This window comes from Caretta caretta, chromosome 3 (assembly GCF_965140235.1).
Source record: "Caretta caretta isolate rCarCar2 chromosome 3, rCarCar1.hap1, whole genome shotgun sequence".
Classification (NCBI taxonomy): domain Eukaryota; kingdom Metazoa; phylum Chordata; order Testudines; family Cheloniidae; genus Caretta; species Caretta caretta.
The window spans coordinates 78,392,563-78,408,297 of record NC_134208.1 but is presented as its reverse complement, the minus strand read 5'-3'; the positions used below and the strand labels follow the sequence as shown (position 1 = coordinate 78,408,297).

Sequence of the window (15,735 nt, the reverse complement as noted above, 5' to 3'; positions counted from 1 at the left end):
ATTTAAAAGATATTATGAGCCCAATTTGAACATCTAAGGACAGATCTTGCTGTGGGCAGTTAAGTGCTTAACTTGGGGTATTTTCCTTCAATGCCACACCATGTCAGGCCAACACAATACAATCATCATTTTCTATCTGAACAGAAACACATGGGAGTGAAGAAAAAAAATATTCACAGGGATTGTTAATGTCTTTCAGTTTGAAAATAAAAGGGGAGAGGTACCTGGCATTCTGGTAGTTTAGTGACATAAACAGCATGCTGGAGGCTTAGCATGGCAGTGTACTACATTCTAATCAACAGTGAGAGCCCTAATTAATTATTCCACTATACACCACACAGTGAAAAATAAGAGTAAGAAAGTAATAAAAAAATTGTGACTTTTGACAATTATTAGTAAGAAAAAGAAGATAATAATTGCCAAAAAATCACAAAAGTTTTCATGTTACCTGGCTATGACAAAGAGCACACAACTGACACCCAAGTAAGCCAGCAGAATATACATCCAGATATCAGGGGAGAGAGGATTCAGGAAGGAGAAGACGCCCGGGTTTGTACCATTGGGCTTGCGGTACAAAATACTTATTCCGAGAGTCATAAAGGGCTTGGAAAAGTCGATGACCTTCTCTCGAACATAGGTAATAGCCAGTGGTGCAACTGCAAGGTCAGCTTTCTGTTGACAAAAATATAAAGAGAAGAGAAACAGGCCGTAAGTCAGAAGCAGCAGGCAGAAGCAGGCAATCAAATTAAACAAAACACTGACTTTACACTTGAGGAGGTCTGTCCCGGTACCTATTAAGATTAAATTTAAAGCTACCCTCTTCCTCTAGTAAGGAAGATGATTAATTCTGGTTCTCTTTCACTGAGTGTTTCTGAATTAACACAGCAGTATTTAGAGATATTACAGAAGTGGAAGGGAAAGGAGGCAAAATACAATATCCTTCAGAGGACCTGTGTCTTAGCTCTTTCCAATCTCTCTCTTAAAACTCCATTTGGCTTTGAGTGTCACTTCATATCTCTACTTTATAAATTCTTAAATGTGCTATTTAAAAAAAATAGTAATAAACTTAAGAACCAGACGTGAACATGAATGCTTTTCAAGTAGTAATTCTATAGATATAGGGTGAAATCCTGGATCTGCTGAAGTCAGTGGGAAAACTCCAATTAACTTCAATGGGGCCCATAGTGAATGATTCACCATTCCATTATACTAGTTTAGCTCCAAAGAAATGATAGAACCAGATCATACATTTAGAGCCAGATTCTGATTCCCTTACTTGCATCTTCTTCCAGGAGTAAACCAATTAACTTCAATGAGAATCTTTATACACTAAGATACAAGCAACATACCGAATGATATCACAATCTTACCCCAAAACTTTTAAATAGCTTTGTGTGTGGGTGGGTGGAGGAACTGGGAGTAGGGAGGGAGAAGGCTGCTTGTGTTTATTTTAGCAGAAGGATATTTTGATGGAAATAGAAAATGTACAGAACAGTTTTACTGTGACAATTAACAGTTCTCATATATGCTGCACCTGCAAAACAACCATGGGGAACAATTTCTAGCTATGTAGCTATATCCTTACTAATTTGCATGAATGACTAGGTGACCTCATTGTAAATTACTGAATTTTGTGACCCATGAGTAAGTGAACACTTAAACACAAAACAAAAACAAAAAAACCCCCACACTTCACAAAAAGTATTTTGTCGGCTGCCATTCAGTTTTAATTATGTCAAAAATGCATAGCAAACTAGTAAATATACTAAAAAACAATGAAGAATCCGGTGGCACCGAAAAGACTAACAGATTTATTTGGGCATGAGCAAAGAAGTGGTTTTTTTTTAACCACAACAGCTTATACCCAAATAAATCTGTTAGTCTTTAAGGTGCTACCGGACTCCTTGTTGTTTTTGTGGATACAGACTAACATGGCTACCCTCTAATACTTAGTAAATATACTGTATTTTGTAAAAATAAAGACATCAAAGTAACATGCAATCTAACTACAGCACTGACTATTCAAATCTGTATTGATGGCTGATGAAAGACTCGCAATTTTGGGGGATGATTACAAAGTATGCAAGTTAAGAAGGTGCAGATTAGCCAGATTCTATGACCAGTTATAGAGATTGAGAGAGATGTAATGAAAGAGAGATGGAATAACTATTGTGACAATAGCATGTTATTTTTAAAATGCCTGTCCTAAGCCTAAATAATACCGTTGATGTACAGTTTATTTCCAGCGATGTGGTATAGATTAATATATTTTTCTCAGTTTGTATTGTGTATATAGCCAAAAATCGCATACATTTTATGTTTCTATATGCTTCAGCCATCATAACATTTTTCTCAGTTGTGGATTACTTTGTGCTTGCTGCATACCATTTCATGAAGTTCTATAATCTGTGTACTGTATTTCACTGTTCCTATGCATATTTATGATGTCACTGAATTTACTCCATAAGTATGTTTGTTATTTGTGCAAAACTCAGATAACATTGTGCAAGTTATTTACTAAGAGCTCAGTATTGCAAGGTGCTGAATGCTCTCAATTCTCAATTCTCATTCTCAAAGGTATTAATCAGGCCATAGCATACTAATGTTGCATCGTAAGAGGTAAATATCAGTATTTTTGGGCCACTTTTTACTAATGCCCCCTGGATGATACAGAAAGACTATATAACTCATTTGGATTAAAGGCTACAGCTGCAGCTTTTTACTGAAATACAAAAAATAAACTGTGGCATCACCAGGCAGCCATTAATTCTTGTGGTAATAAGTATCAAAGGCTGAGGGTAGCTGTTATAGACTCTGAGGAGATACCGCCCCCCCATGGCTCTATAACACAGGGCACTGGGTGGGTCGTTGGCAATGGGGTTTGAACCTAGGACTTCACGATCTTAAAACATGAGCCTCCAGTTCATAGGTGTTTGAACTAGGGATTCTGGGGGTGCAGTAGCACACCCTGACTTGAAGTGGTTTCCACTATACACAGTGTTTACAGTTTGGTTCAACAGCTCTCAGCATCCCCACTATAAAAATTGTTCCAGCACTCATGCTCCTGATAGCAAAAGGTGTAGAAGGTTCACTCACCTCAATTTGTGGCCCAGCTATCACTAGAGGGGGTCACAGAGTGCTACACCAAGTGCCTGTGAATCACACACTCTTCTTGGCCAGGGAAGCTCATGTATTGGCTAGAACTGAAATTCAGGAACCACACCAGTGTTTGAGAGAAATATATTCTCATCTGGGGCCCTGTCTGTTCATGTTAGTAGGCCATTCCCACACGCTTTTCCTCCCTTAGAAGCCCTGTTCCTAAAGTTGCGCAAAAGTTATGAGAAAGGACGCAACTACCATCTTCTCATGCAAAAGATTCCCACGAGCCAAGTTGCGACATTAAAAAAAACAAATGTCCCAGGCTTTAGGAAAAAGAATTTATACTGAACTAGGCAATTAGCTACATACTGTATTTCACTATATTGGATGGTTAGAGCTCTGCTACTCCTCACCCCCATTAAGAGTTCATATATAGGATACTAATTTATGGTTTATATTCTAAATATTAAAGTGGTTGTAATAAATATTATATTTAAGGTAAGAAACCACAATATAAAACATTACCTTAGTTTAATAAATAAATAAATAAATACACATTTGGATGCTGATGCTGCTTTACTGAGTCTAAATATCTTGGAAGAATACATAATAGCTTATAAAACCTTCTTCAGCTTTATTTGTCCCTGTACAATTCATGCATCAAAACATAATAGGACAAATTCACAATACAATATGAAGGAGATATATGCTTATGTCATCTGTAAATGAGAACCCGATAGCTATAACATGTCTGTTCCAGTCTATTCAGGTACTTACACTGCACCCATAACTGTGGCTTCTAGATTGTGTAGAATTTGTTTTAATTTCACAGTACTGAATCATCATCTTATTGAAAAACACCAAATCAAACCAAACTACAGAATATATATATAGAGAGAGAGAGTTCATCCCAGTATAATTCTACTCATGTGAATGGAATTACAATAGGGATGAAATTGGTATGTTGGCTATTTTCCCCATCTTTATGAAAATCTCCACAGTGAGTTATTTGTGGGGAGAGAGTTATTTGGGGTTTCATCTTAATAAAAAATGCCATTGTCAGAAGTCCTTGGTGTCAGTCTAACTATTGTGCTCAACACACCACACACAACTGATCCAGCAGTATTAATGTCATGGTCCTCGACGTGAGATACTGTTGCATATCTTCTAAAATCAACAACGGAGTCTGCATGTGTAAACACTGTAATTGATATTGTAAAGATACATGATGATTCAAGCCCAGAGTTGTTCATTTTACCAGGTAGGGTACAATGATTAAGCTAAAAGACTCTCAAGATACTGCATGCTTCATTCAGTGGCTTGTAGCGTAGGTACCTGCACAGTCCCCTTAACAGGAATATAAACAGCAGTGTGAGTGGCGAAGCATTGGGCTTAGGTGAGTAGAGTAAAGACACACCTGATGGCTCTTTACTCACCCAAGCTCTGTCTCCCCATTGCTATTTTTAGCAATGCAGCATCCTGCTGCTGAAACCTTTCCACACTATGGGGAAAGACTCTAGCAGCTGGGAGGCAGCGGGAAAGGCTCTACCAGCTCCTTGCAGCTGGAGCCTTCCCTCACCACAGGGAAAGAGATCTGCAGTGGGAAAAGGCCCCAGCTAAATAGATAGACTTAAAGAACTCAATTGTGTTAAGGCACGTTTTCTAATCCTTTAATCATTCTTGAGACTCTTCTCTGAACCCTCCCCAATTTATCAACATCCTTCTTGAATTGTGGACACCAGAACTGGACACAGTATTCCAGCAGCGGTTCCACCAGTGCCCCAAATATAGAGGTAAAATAACCTCTCTCTTCCTATTTGTGATTCCCCTATTTGTGCATCCCCAGATTGCATTAGCTCTTTTGGCCACAGCATCATACTGGGAGCTCCTGTTCAGCCGATTATCTACCAGGACACCCAAATCCTTTTCAGACCAACTGCTTTCCAGGATAGAGACCCACATCCTGTAAGTATGGCCTATATTCTTTGAATCTAGATGTCTACATTTACATTTAGCCATATTAAAACACATATTGTTTGCTTGCACCCAATTTACTAAGCAATCCAAATTACTTTGTATGAGTGTCCTGTCTTTGTTTTTATTGACCATACCCCCAACCTTTGTGTCATCTGCAATCTTTATCAATGACTGTTTTATGTTTTCTTCCAGGTCATTGATAAAAAAGTTAATACCTTTATCAATAAAACTTGCAATTTCATCAAAAAAAGATATCAATTTACTTTAATTTTCTATACACCCATATTGATTTGCATTAATTACACTACCCTAATTTAAGTCTTTATTGAGTCCCATATTGGCATCTCCATTATCTTGTTGGGGATCAATGTCAGGCTGACAGGCGTATAATCACCCGTGTCATCCTGTTTAAACTTTTGAAAAATTGGCACAACATTAGCTTTCTTCCAGTCTCCTGGAACTTACCGAGTGCTCCAAGATTTATTGAAAATAAATCAACAATAACAGTCCAGCAAGATCCTCAGCCAGCTCTTTCAAAAATCTTGGATTCAAGTTATCTTGCTGCTAATTTTTAAAATGTCTAGCTTTAGTAGCTTCTGTTTAACATCCTCCACAGATACTAGCGGACAGGGAAGAGTGTTTTCATCAGCAGAAAATGAGATTATATTATATGTTATAGAACAGAAATATTTATTGAACACTTCTGCCTTTTCTGCAATATTATTGACGTTATTGGTATAAGCAATATCATTATCATCTAGTAATGGACATATAGTTCATGGGTTCATGTGACTGAATCCCCATACACCAGTTTGAAAACATGCATCCCCTTCCCTTAACGACAATATCCTGCTAGCAATTTTTAAACAAAATTACAAATGACTTCCGTGGGCATCACAACTTACACAAAATGGCATCTTTGTTAGTAGCTGCAGATGGCAAGCCTTAGATACTGAATTGAGCTCCCATCCTTAACCTTTACCTGAAAGGAAATTATTTAAGACACACTCACGAGGCTGTTCAAAGTTTGCATTTCCAGCACCTATCTGTATCTGTTCTATGGATAAAATGATTTTTCTCAAGCACTAAATTCACTTATAACTGACAAAGGTAATTTTTAATGTTATTTTGATTCTTAGTTTTGAACAACAAAAATCACTGCTCAAACACTTGCATAGATATATGGTATTTTGTGCAAAATAAAGACAATGGATTTCAAGAAGGCAGACTTTAGCAAACTCAGGGAGCTGGTAGGTAAGGTCCTATGGGAAGCAAGTTTGAGGGGAAAAATAATAGAAGACAGTTGGCAGTTTTTCAAAGAGACATTATTAAGGGCACAAGAGGAAACTATATTACTGAGTAGGAAATATAGGAAGTATGGCAAGAGACCACCCTGGCTTAACCAGGAAATCTTCAATAATCTTAAAAAAAAAAAAAAAAGAAGTCCTAGAAAAAGTGGAAACTAGGTCACATTACAAAGGATGAATATAAACAAATAACACAAGTATCTAGGGACAACTTCAGAAAGGCCAAGGCACAAAATGAGATCAAACTAGCCAGAGACATACAGGGTAACAGGAAAACATTCTACAAATACGTTAGAAGTAAGAGAAAGACCAAGGACATGGTAGGCCCATTACTCAATGTGGGGTGGGAAATAACAACAGAAAATGTGGAAATGGTAGAAGTGCTTAATGACTTCTTTGTTTTGAATTTCACCAAGAAGTCTGGTGGTGATTGGATGTCCAACATAGTGAATGCCAGTGAAAATGAGGCAGGAACAGAAGAGGCTAAAATAGGGAAAGAACAAGTTAAAAATTACTTGGACAAATCAGATGCCCTCAAGTCACCAGGGCCTGATGAAATGCATCCTAGAATACGTAAGGAGTTGACTGAGGAGATATCTGAGCCATTAGTGATTATCTTTGAGAAGTCATGGAAGATGGGAGAGATTCCAGAAGACTGGAAAAGGGCACAAATAGTGCCCATCTATAAAAAGGGAAATAAGGACAACCCAGGAAATTACAGACCAGTCAGCTTAACTTCTCTACCCAGAAAGATACTGGAGCAAATAATTAAGCAATCAATTTGCAAACATCTAGAAGATAATAAGGTGATAAGTAACAGTTAGCATGGATTTGTCAAAAACAAATCATGTCAAACCAACCTGATAGTTTTCTTTGACAGGGTGACCTTCTCATAAACAAACTAGGGAAATGCAACCTAGATGGACTATAAGGTGGGTGCAAAACTCTTTGGAAAACCATTCCCAGAGAGTAGTTATCAGCGGTTCACGTTCATGCTGGAAGGGCATAATGAGTGGGGTCCCGCAGGGATCATTCTGGAACTATTCATCAGTGATTTAGATAATGGCATACAGAGAACACTTATAAAATTTGTGGATGATATCAAGCTGGGAGTGGTTGCAAGTGCTTTGGTGAATAGGATTAAAATTCAAAATGACCTGGACAAACTGGAGAAATGGTCTGAAGTAAATAGGATAAAATTAAATAAGGACAAATGCAAAGTACTCCACTTAGGAAGGAACAATCAGTTGTACACATACAAAACGGGAAATGACTGCCTAGGAAGGAATACTATAGAAAGGGATCTGGGGGTCATAGTGGACCACAAGCTAAATATGAGTCAACAGTGTAACTCTGTTTCAAAAAAGCGAACATCATTCTGGGATGTATTAGCAGGAGTGTTGTAAGCAAGACACGAGAAATAATTATTCTGCTCTACTCCTTTCTGATTATGCCTCAGCTGGAACATTGTGTCCATTTCTGGGTGCCACATTTCAGGAAGGATGTGGACAAATGGGAGAGAGTCCAGAGAAGAGCAACAAAAACAATTAAAGGTCTAGAAAACATGACCTATGAGGGAAAATTGAAAAAACTGGATTTGTTTAGTCTGGAAAAGAGGAGACTGAGAGGGGACATGATAACAGTTTTCAAGTATGTAAAAGGTTGTTACAAGGAGGAGGAAGAAAAATTGTTTTTCTTAACCTCTGAGGATAGGACAAGAAGCAATGGGCTTAAATTGCAGCAAAGTAGGTTTTGGTTGGACATTAGGAAAAATTTCCTTCCTGTCAGGGTGGTTAAGCACTGGAATAAATTTCCTAGGGAGATTGTGGAATCTCAATCATTGCAGATTTTTAAGAGCAGGTTAGACAAACACCTGTTGGGAATGTTCTAGATAATTAACCTGCCATGAATGTAGGGGACTGGACTAGATGACCTCTCGAGGTCCCTTCTAGTCGTGTGATTCTATGATTAGACGTACCTATGTTCCTAATGACTGCAACCCATACCTCCCAACTTTCAAACCTGGTAGTGTGTGACACAACCTATCAAAATGAGCACCAAATGAGTGAAATGTAGAACACCAGTTTGTGTCCCTATTTTTTGGTCTCATTTACTTCCTGCTCACTTGCAAACCCTTTCAATTGTTGTGGAATGCAGCAAAGGAAGCAGCAAATGCAGGCTGTTCCAGATTGAAGATTACAGTGGCAGAACCAACAATAGAGACCTGCCATCAGCAATGGGCATGGCCTGTGCATGGTGATGTCACCACACTGTGCAGGTGTAACCCACTGCCGCGCGTGTGCATTACAGGTCCCTTTCGGTGGCCAAGCTGCAGAGGCTGAGTGTTACCGCTCTAGTGGGGGAGCCTCTCCTCTTTAGTTCATGCTTTTAGCTCAGGAGGTCCCAACTTCAATCTCTGATTTGCTGGCCAAGATGGTGGCAGTCATATTGGCTTTGTGCTAAACATAGGCACTCCTCCCCCACCAAAGCTTGCTCCCTTCCCAGCTGATAGGCATTGCACTGGCTGTTGCCCATAGTATCACAGATGGAGAACACCATTGGAAACACAGAGCCAGAATCTGTTCCAAAACTTGATGTATTGCAAGTGCTCTACAGCTGAGAGCACAAACAAACAGAAGGAAGTATTTCTTCACACAATGCACAACTAACCTGTGGAACTTTTTGCCAGAGGATGTTGTGAAGGCCAAATTTTAAAAAAAGAACTACATAGGAGGATAGATCCATCTATAAGTATTAGCCAGGATGGGCAGTGATGGTGTCCCTAGCCTCTGTTTGCCAGAAGCTGGGAATGGGCAACCAGAGATCGATTACTTGATGATTACATGTTCTGTTCATTCCATCTGGGGCACCTGGAATTGGCCACTGTCGGAAGACAGGATACTGGGCTAGATGGACCTTTGGCCTGATGCAGTATGCCATTCTTATGAGAGGTATCCTGCAATAGGGATATTTTTCCCCCTGTGATCAAAACATGAGGATTTAAAAAAAATCTCCCTAATGTACTTTTAATACATGGAGATTCTACATTGTGATATCATTTTAAAGTACAATAGCTACAAAATTGTGCCTATCATACCTACTGGAGGGTCAATTTCCTTTTAAATCAGTGATTTTCTGATGCTGATATAAATGACTTGGGGCAATATTTCAATGTAGGGGAGACGTCACTGTGTAAAATATATTAAAGTGTTTTACAAATTTAAACTGCAATACAAAATACAACAGACACACAGAGTTCATATTAACCACCACTATCACCTCTGTGGTGCAAAGTGACAGCAGCTGTTGATTAGTATACAACAACACTATGTAATGGTTTGGAATGTAATCTGAAGGAGGATACCATATTCAGGTAAAACTTTAGTGAGAATTCAGATAAACAGAATTTAATTATCTGCACTGTAATTTGGACAGGAATGGGAGTACAATGTTCTATTCTTGAGAAAAAAGCATTAGGACTAGAAAATGACTTCAAGCTATTTATAACAGTGATCAGGATCTTTATTTTTTGTCTTATTCAAAAGACCTCCCATAGCACAGTTCCACCTAATACCATACTGTGGCACTGGTTCAGCGCTGAGTCAGAGAGAAAACATTAGAACGAGGGACACAGTTTCTAATCCTGAGACAGCACTGGATTTTTAATATAATGATCATTTTTACAGAAACTGCCTAAATTCTCTAAAGTGCTGTGTAACCTCAGATCAGCATCTCATAGTACAATGTATTGCGTAAGTCTTTCACTTACAGAGAAAAGCAGCCAGCTGAAATTATAAAAGATGCAGGGGTTTGGAACTTAGAAAAACATTCCTGCACTCACTCAGTGAACATCTATAGCTTCTCTGGTACATCCAATCAATTACCTACTGTTTTAGGGATTTTTGATACAATATGACAAATATTTTAAACATTATTTCTACTCCATCTTTCTTTTTTAAAGTTAATATTAAAGCATGTCAAAAGCATTAAATATGTAGGAACAAAGATAAGGAACCAACTATAGGCAGGAAAACACACTATGATAATCCTGAAAGGAGTAAGGATAAAAATTTAATTGGTTTTTTTTTTAGTTCATAGCAACATTTTAATGAGTATGTTCAACTTCATTAGAATGTCTCGCTATAGTGGCATCATTTTGAATGTTATAGCAATTTGGATGTTAAAAATGTTCATAATGTCAGTCAGAGAACCCTGCCATCCTAGGCTGGAACACTTTACAATGCATGACAAACTAACCTAAGAAGATAAGGTGGCACAATAGGCCTAAGTTTAAAGCCTGCCTTAAATCACAAGTAAAAATGAATGTTGTGGACTCAGCCAATTGCCTTGTCCTATCACAAAACCACCATATAATTTGACACAATTACTGCAGCAGCTTCTTTTCAAGACAGACAAATGATTCGAATAGCAGGGGGCTTGCAAGCTGGAATTGAGGTGCATTGGTCAAGCTATGAATGGAAACTTGAATTAGGGCTGGTTTTAGTCAGTGCTGTTACCCTTCTGCTTTCAGGAGTACAAAGTTCTCATATTATAAATTATAGGCCAAAAAACAAAAAAAAAAGAAAAAGCAGCTGAGAGAAGGATAGGCCAAATTCAACTCTTGTGAAAACCCACTGAGTCTATTGACTTTGTCCCAATAACTTTACATTAGAGCCCAACACAATGAAGATGCAATGTAGGAAAAGGAAAAAAGATTCAAAGCCTAGAGTGACCAAGGAAAAATATAATAATGCTGATATTTTACCTGTGGAGAATGGTGTTTTATGAATTAAAAATAAGGTACAGTTGCATCCGATGAAGTGAGCTGTAGCTCATGAAAGCTTACGCTCAAATAAATTGGTTAGTCGCTAAGGTGCCACAAATACTCCTTTTCTTTTTGCGAATACAGACTAACACGGCTGCTACTCTGAAAAGTATCTCCACTACAGTCAATGAACTCTTCAGCAGCTGTTTTCTTTAAAAAGAAAAATTACAAACTGAACAGAGCCAAGGGCCAAGTTCACCTCACTGTAGTGCCATTGATTCAGTGGAGTAACAGAAACAATAAATATGGCCAGTTTTGCTTCGGTGTGTGTATGTGGGTGGGGAGCCCAAAGGAATACAATTGTACCAGTGTAAATTGAGAATTGTATCACTTTAAGGGAACATTGGGAAAGCATTTCCTAAAGGATGTTAAGTGTTTTTATATAAAGGATGTTAAGCATTTCCAAAGTAAACCAGGGATTTATTTTGCTAGTTATCATCACTCTGCCACTCAAAAGTGCTCTTATTTTAATAGAACAGGGCAGGCCAATGATATAATCAAGATACTTGAAAAGGACACAGGGCAGGATCAAACACCGCTGGCCATCTTTCTCCAAAGATTTGCAAGTGAGGTAGATAAGTGCTTCAAACCTGCTCCCACAACATGTCTCATCCTTTAGGGATACCCCTGGTGTGTGGGGCATCAAGTAGCATGATGTGTACTCTGACTCTGTAAACTGGCCACCTGGGCTCTGATGTTCCTCTGATTCCCACAGCCATCCTTTCCCTTCACACACATTCAAATCCACTGAGGCAAGATGGTGCTGGTTTATCTCCCTCATGTTGGGATTTTGAAGTACAGGATTACTAGGAGGGGAGAGGAAACAGAAAGCAGTGTCTGGCCATCCTCCCTCACACCCCTAAACCCTTCTCAGTGTGGTCCCCTCCTTTCAAAAGGAAAGATGCTGGCCCAGGCAGGGCCTCCATCTTCTTCTCCATCTATGTGGTCCTTCAATCCAGGAGTGAAGAGAGAAAGTCAGAAATGTCCTGCCTGCAGCAGGAAGGAGGGGAGTTCGCCAAAGCCTAGGTGACTATTTTCCAGGGTCAATTAAACCAATCACATCTAACCCTGACATCTTTCCTCACCTGTTTTTTTCCAGGTACTGAGATATTCTGGATGGGTGCTAGACCTCTCCACCCCTCACCCCCTAACTCTGAGGTGGGGCATGGGTATCTACTCATTCCCCCTATTGTCCGAGCACAGTGAGCGTGTGTGCTGCTGGTGTATGATTGATCTTTCACTAAGCAGGACTTTCAAGGTTGGGGTTGCTTGATCCTCCCTCTGTCATGCTGTGCTAGAACCCTACCTCCAGTCTCCCTGATCCTAGCTGCAGAAACATTTCTCTCTTCTGTAGCTCCTGCTGCTATGTGGGAGCTATAGGGATCTTTCAGAGACATCATAGCGAGGGCAGGATTTATCCTATTGGCAGAGCCTCCCTTCCTTCTTCTTTATATTTTAATTAGACACATACCATACTGGGTTATTACTGACTTTGATCCTCTCTTTTTCACAAAGTGAGGGTCAGGGGGAAAATGAGGATAATCATTCTTCAGCTTGCACTAGGTTGAAATTTGGCATACAAGCTCCCAGCACACAAGATATTAAATTATACTGCCTTCAGTCCATGCATGCAGCTCGACTTGACATTAATAAACATTTCACTTCTAAATCAAGAGCAGTGTATAGGCCAAAACATGGGTCATATGTTATTACTGGTACCTTATGTTGAAAACTAACACTGTAACAAGCCTCTCTGAGCAGCTGTCATGTTATCCATGTAATGAACTGTGTTTTAAGAATACTGAATAATTTATAGACACATTATTTGGTGATGGGGTGAGGTGGCTACTTTTTGGGTGTGGTTTGGTAAAACCTTCTTGGTAAGATTTTGGTTTGCAAAACTAAAGTGGTTGAGATGTGTTTCACTTTATAAGAACCACCAAGTTTTGAGGAGGAGAAGCTGCTGGGATGAAAGATTTGGTCTCACCTCCACAGTCAGCAAACTAGATGGTCATTGGCTTTTGTCTTCCATAACCTTGTCAGTTCTAATCTGGGTTTCATCTTATCCAAACCAATACAATTTAGGGTTTGTAAAAGCAGTTATAGTTTTAGTAACAGTATGTTCACAAATGGATATGTATTAATTAGACTGCACAAAATCAGAAGGTTTGGATTAAGATGTCAGGATTTTAAGTTTTTCCCCTTCAACAGTAATGACACTTTAAACACTTTCATGCTGATCACTGTTGGAAGGTAAAATAGAATCCTGAACTCAGGACTTCTGAAATATGTTAAGGAAAAATGAATTTTCAGTCCTTTCTATAGTAAGGTAATTTTTAAATTTAAACACTCAGGACCTGCTTCCCAGCATAGCACCAGTGAACAGTGAGTGCCAAGAGCATTATTTGGTAACTTTTTACATTTACTTTGCACCAATGTAGATGAATACATAATATGCAGAGTAAAGTTGAGTAGGTCCCACATAGCCAACTTCTGCTCTTATTTACAGCCTTACAACCACACAGATCTTATTAGTTACCTGAGAGCAAAATTTGGCCTATATTTTGTTAGGGTGAAATTTATCTCTATGCAAAAAAACAGTGGAAGGCTATGTACCACTTTAATCCCACTAAAATCCTACCTTGAGGATTTGAGTGGTGTATAAGTTTTGCATTAGGCATCTGCAAAGAGCTGGATTTCAGTGTCTATGATTTGGGTATTTAAGCTTTTTAGTTTGCTTTCAAGACTGCATCCACCCTGATTTTCCTTGGCATCATAGCATATTTGAGATTGGTCCAAGAGTTCTGCTATTACGTTAGCACAGCATGGTAAATTAAAGGCAGAGGGTCAGCTTTCACTAGATTTTTCACTAGATTTTAGTCAGTTATTTTCATATAGTTTTGTTTCTGTATGCAAGACATATACAAACAAAAAGTGTGTCTGCAGCTTTAAGATTCACACATTGCCATAACAAGCATGCCTTCTTACTATGTTTGCCAAATGTAGTAGCACCCCATAAAGTCCAAAGTGGGTAGGCAAAGTAGGCAATTGAGTTTAGATAACACAAAGCTTCCCCCTTGTGAGGGCCTGACTTATAGCAATTAAGAAGAAATTAAAAGCTAACTGTAGCACATTCAGCTGCTGCTTTAGCAGCTGTTACTTTACTAATACAAAAGTAAGCCTGCTGACAATTTTCAATACATATGAACTGAATTTACAAAACCATTTTTAACTGGTGCTTAGATTCTCAACGTGTATTTGTTCTGATCTGAAACTATCATTGCAAGCCAGATAGTTTTCAGAAATATAAATACTTTCAGTGGAACCTGCTGACAATGAATAGATCCTTGACTTCTTCGGATACCCTCTTAGGTCATAGCAATGGTCAGTCCCACAAAGCTCTGGAAATCAATGATCTGTACTCACTTCAAGCCTTTAAAACGCATTGTTTAAATGAAGGTCTTGCTTTATCTCCTAATAGTACCTACCATAAGCTATAAAACACTGCCAGGCTTCAATTAAAGCAGACTGTCAACATGAGAGCCAATAATTGTATTGTATGCCATTATTCAAACAAAAACAATGATGGTATGAGTTCAACCTGACTGAAAGTAATAATTTGGAATCATTCAGATCATGGCTTTTCAATGCAATTGCTATTCTTCCTCTCCATCTGCACAGTGGTGTTTAGAGGTGATTTCCAACATCTTATTTTTCCCTTTGTTTTTTATGGCCTGGATGTTTACCTGGAAAAAACTATTACTCAGAGTATCAGGAGATCTACACAGATAATTTGTTAATTTACCTCATAGTTTGTGCTATCATCAATCCATCTAAGTAAATCTGACTACTGTTCTGGTGCATTCTTATTCAGTGGTCCTGGTGCTGACTGGATCTTACAGCTGCAGTTACAAATTAAAAGGTAACAATCCCATAGGTTGGTAAGTGAGCTGTATCATTACACAACTGAAATTTACCTTTTGGTTTATTCATCAACCAGCTGTTTGAGAGAAGCTCCTTCTTTAGAACTCCATATTCCGTTTTTGAAAGGAAGCGTAAAATATGGGGACTGATGCATTACATTATTTAACAGCTTATATAGCATTGCTTATTCCTTCAAAATAACCAAGAAGTTTCTGGCTGTTGATTTATTAAGCTACTATTTCAGCCAGGCATTTTGTACTAACCCCATTTTAATCAAGTGTTTCTCAGATTGAATGTTAAGGGACCACAAGCAGTGGACCAAGAAACTACTCTTAGCATTAAGATGGATGACTATGAACTATACCAAACCTTCTTAATAAAATCTCAGCCGTATTCCTTATGATTTCACTCCAGCAGAGTTTTCCACAGAGGGTTATTCTGATGGTTTAAGAAAACAGGATTCCTAAGCGTGAGAGAGCAGAGGGAGTGAGGGAGGTGACTCTGGGAAGTCTGCAAAGATATCAGGTCTGAGGAGAGGAGCTGCATGCGAAGTCCCAAAGCAGGTCACCTCCTAAGAATTGATAAAAAGACTTTGTGAAGGAA

At 38.7% G+C, this 15,735-nt stretch overlaps 1 protein-coding gene across 3 annotated transcripts in view; it reads right to left on the bottom strand.

Moving 5' to 3' along the window:
• Positions 1-15,735, bottom strand: part of GRIK2 (glutamate ionotropic receptor kainate type subunit 2) — a 611,732-nt gene that overhangs the window by 198,369 nt on the left and 397,628 nt on the right. For all 3 annotated transcript variants that reach the window (XM_048844922.2, XM_075126599.1, XM_048844923.2), the window contains exon 12: positions 449-672. In XM_048844922.2, coding sequence (XP_048700879.1) covers positions 449-672 — 224 coding nt within the window. The remainder of the gene's footprint in view (positions 1-448; positions 673-15,735) is intronic.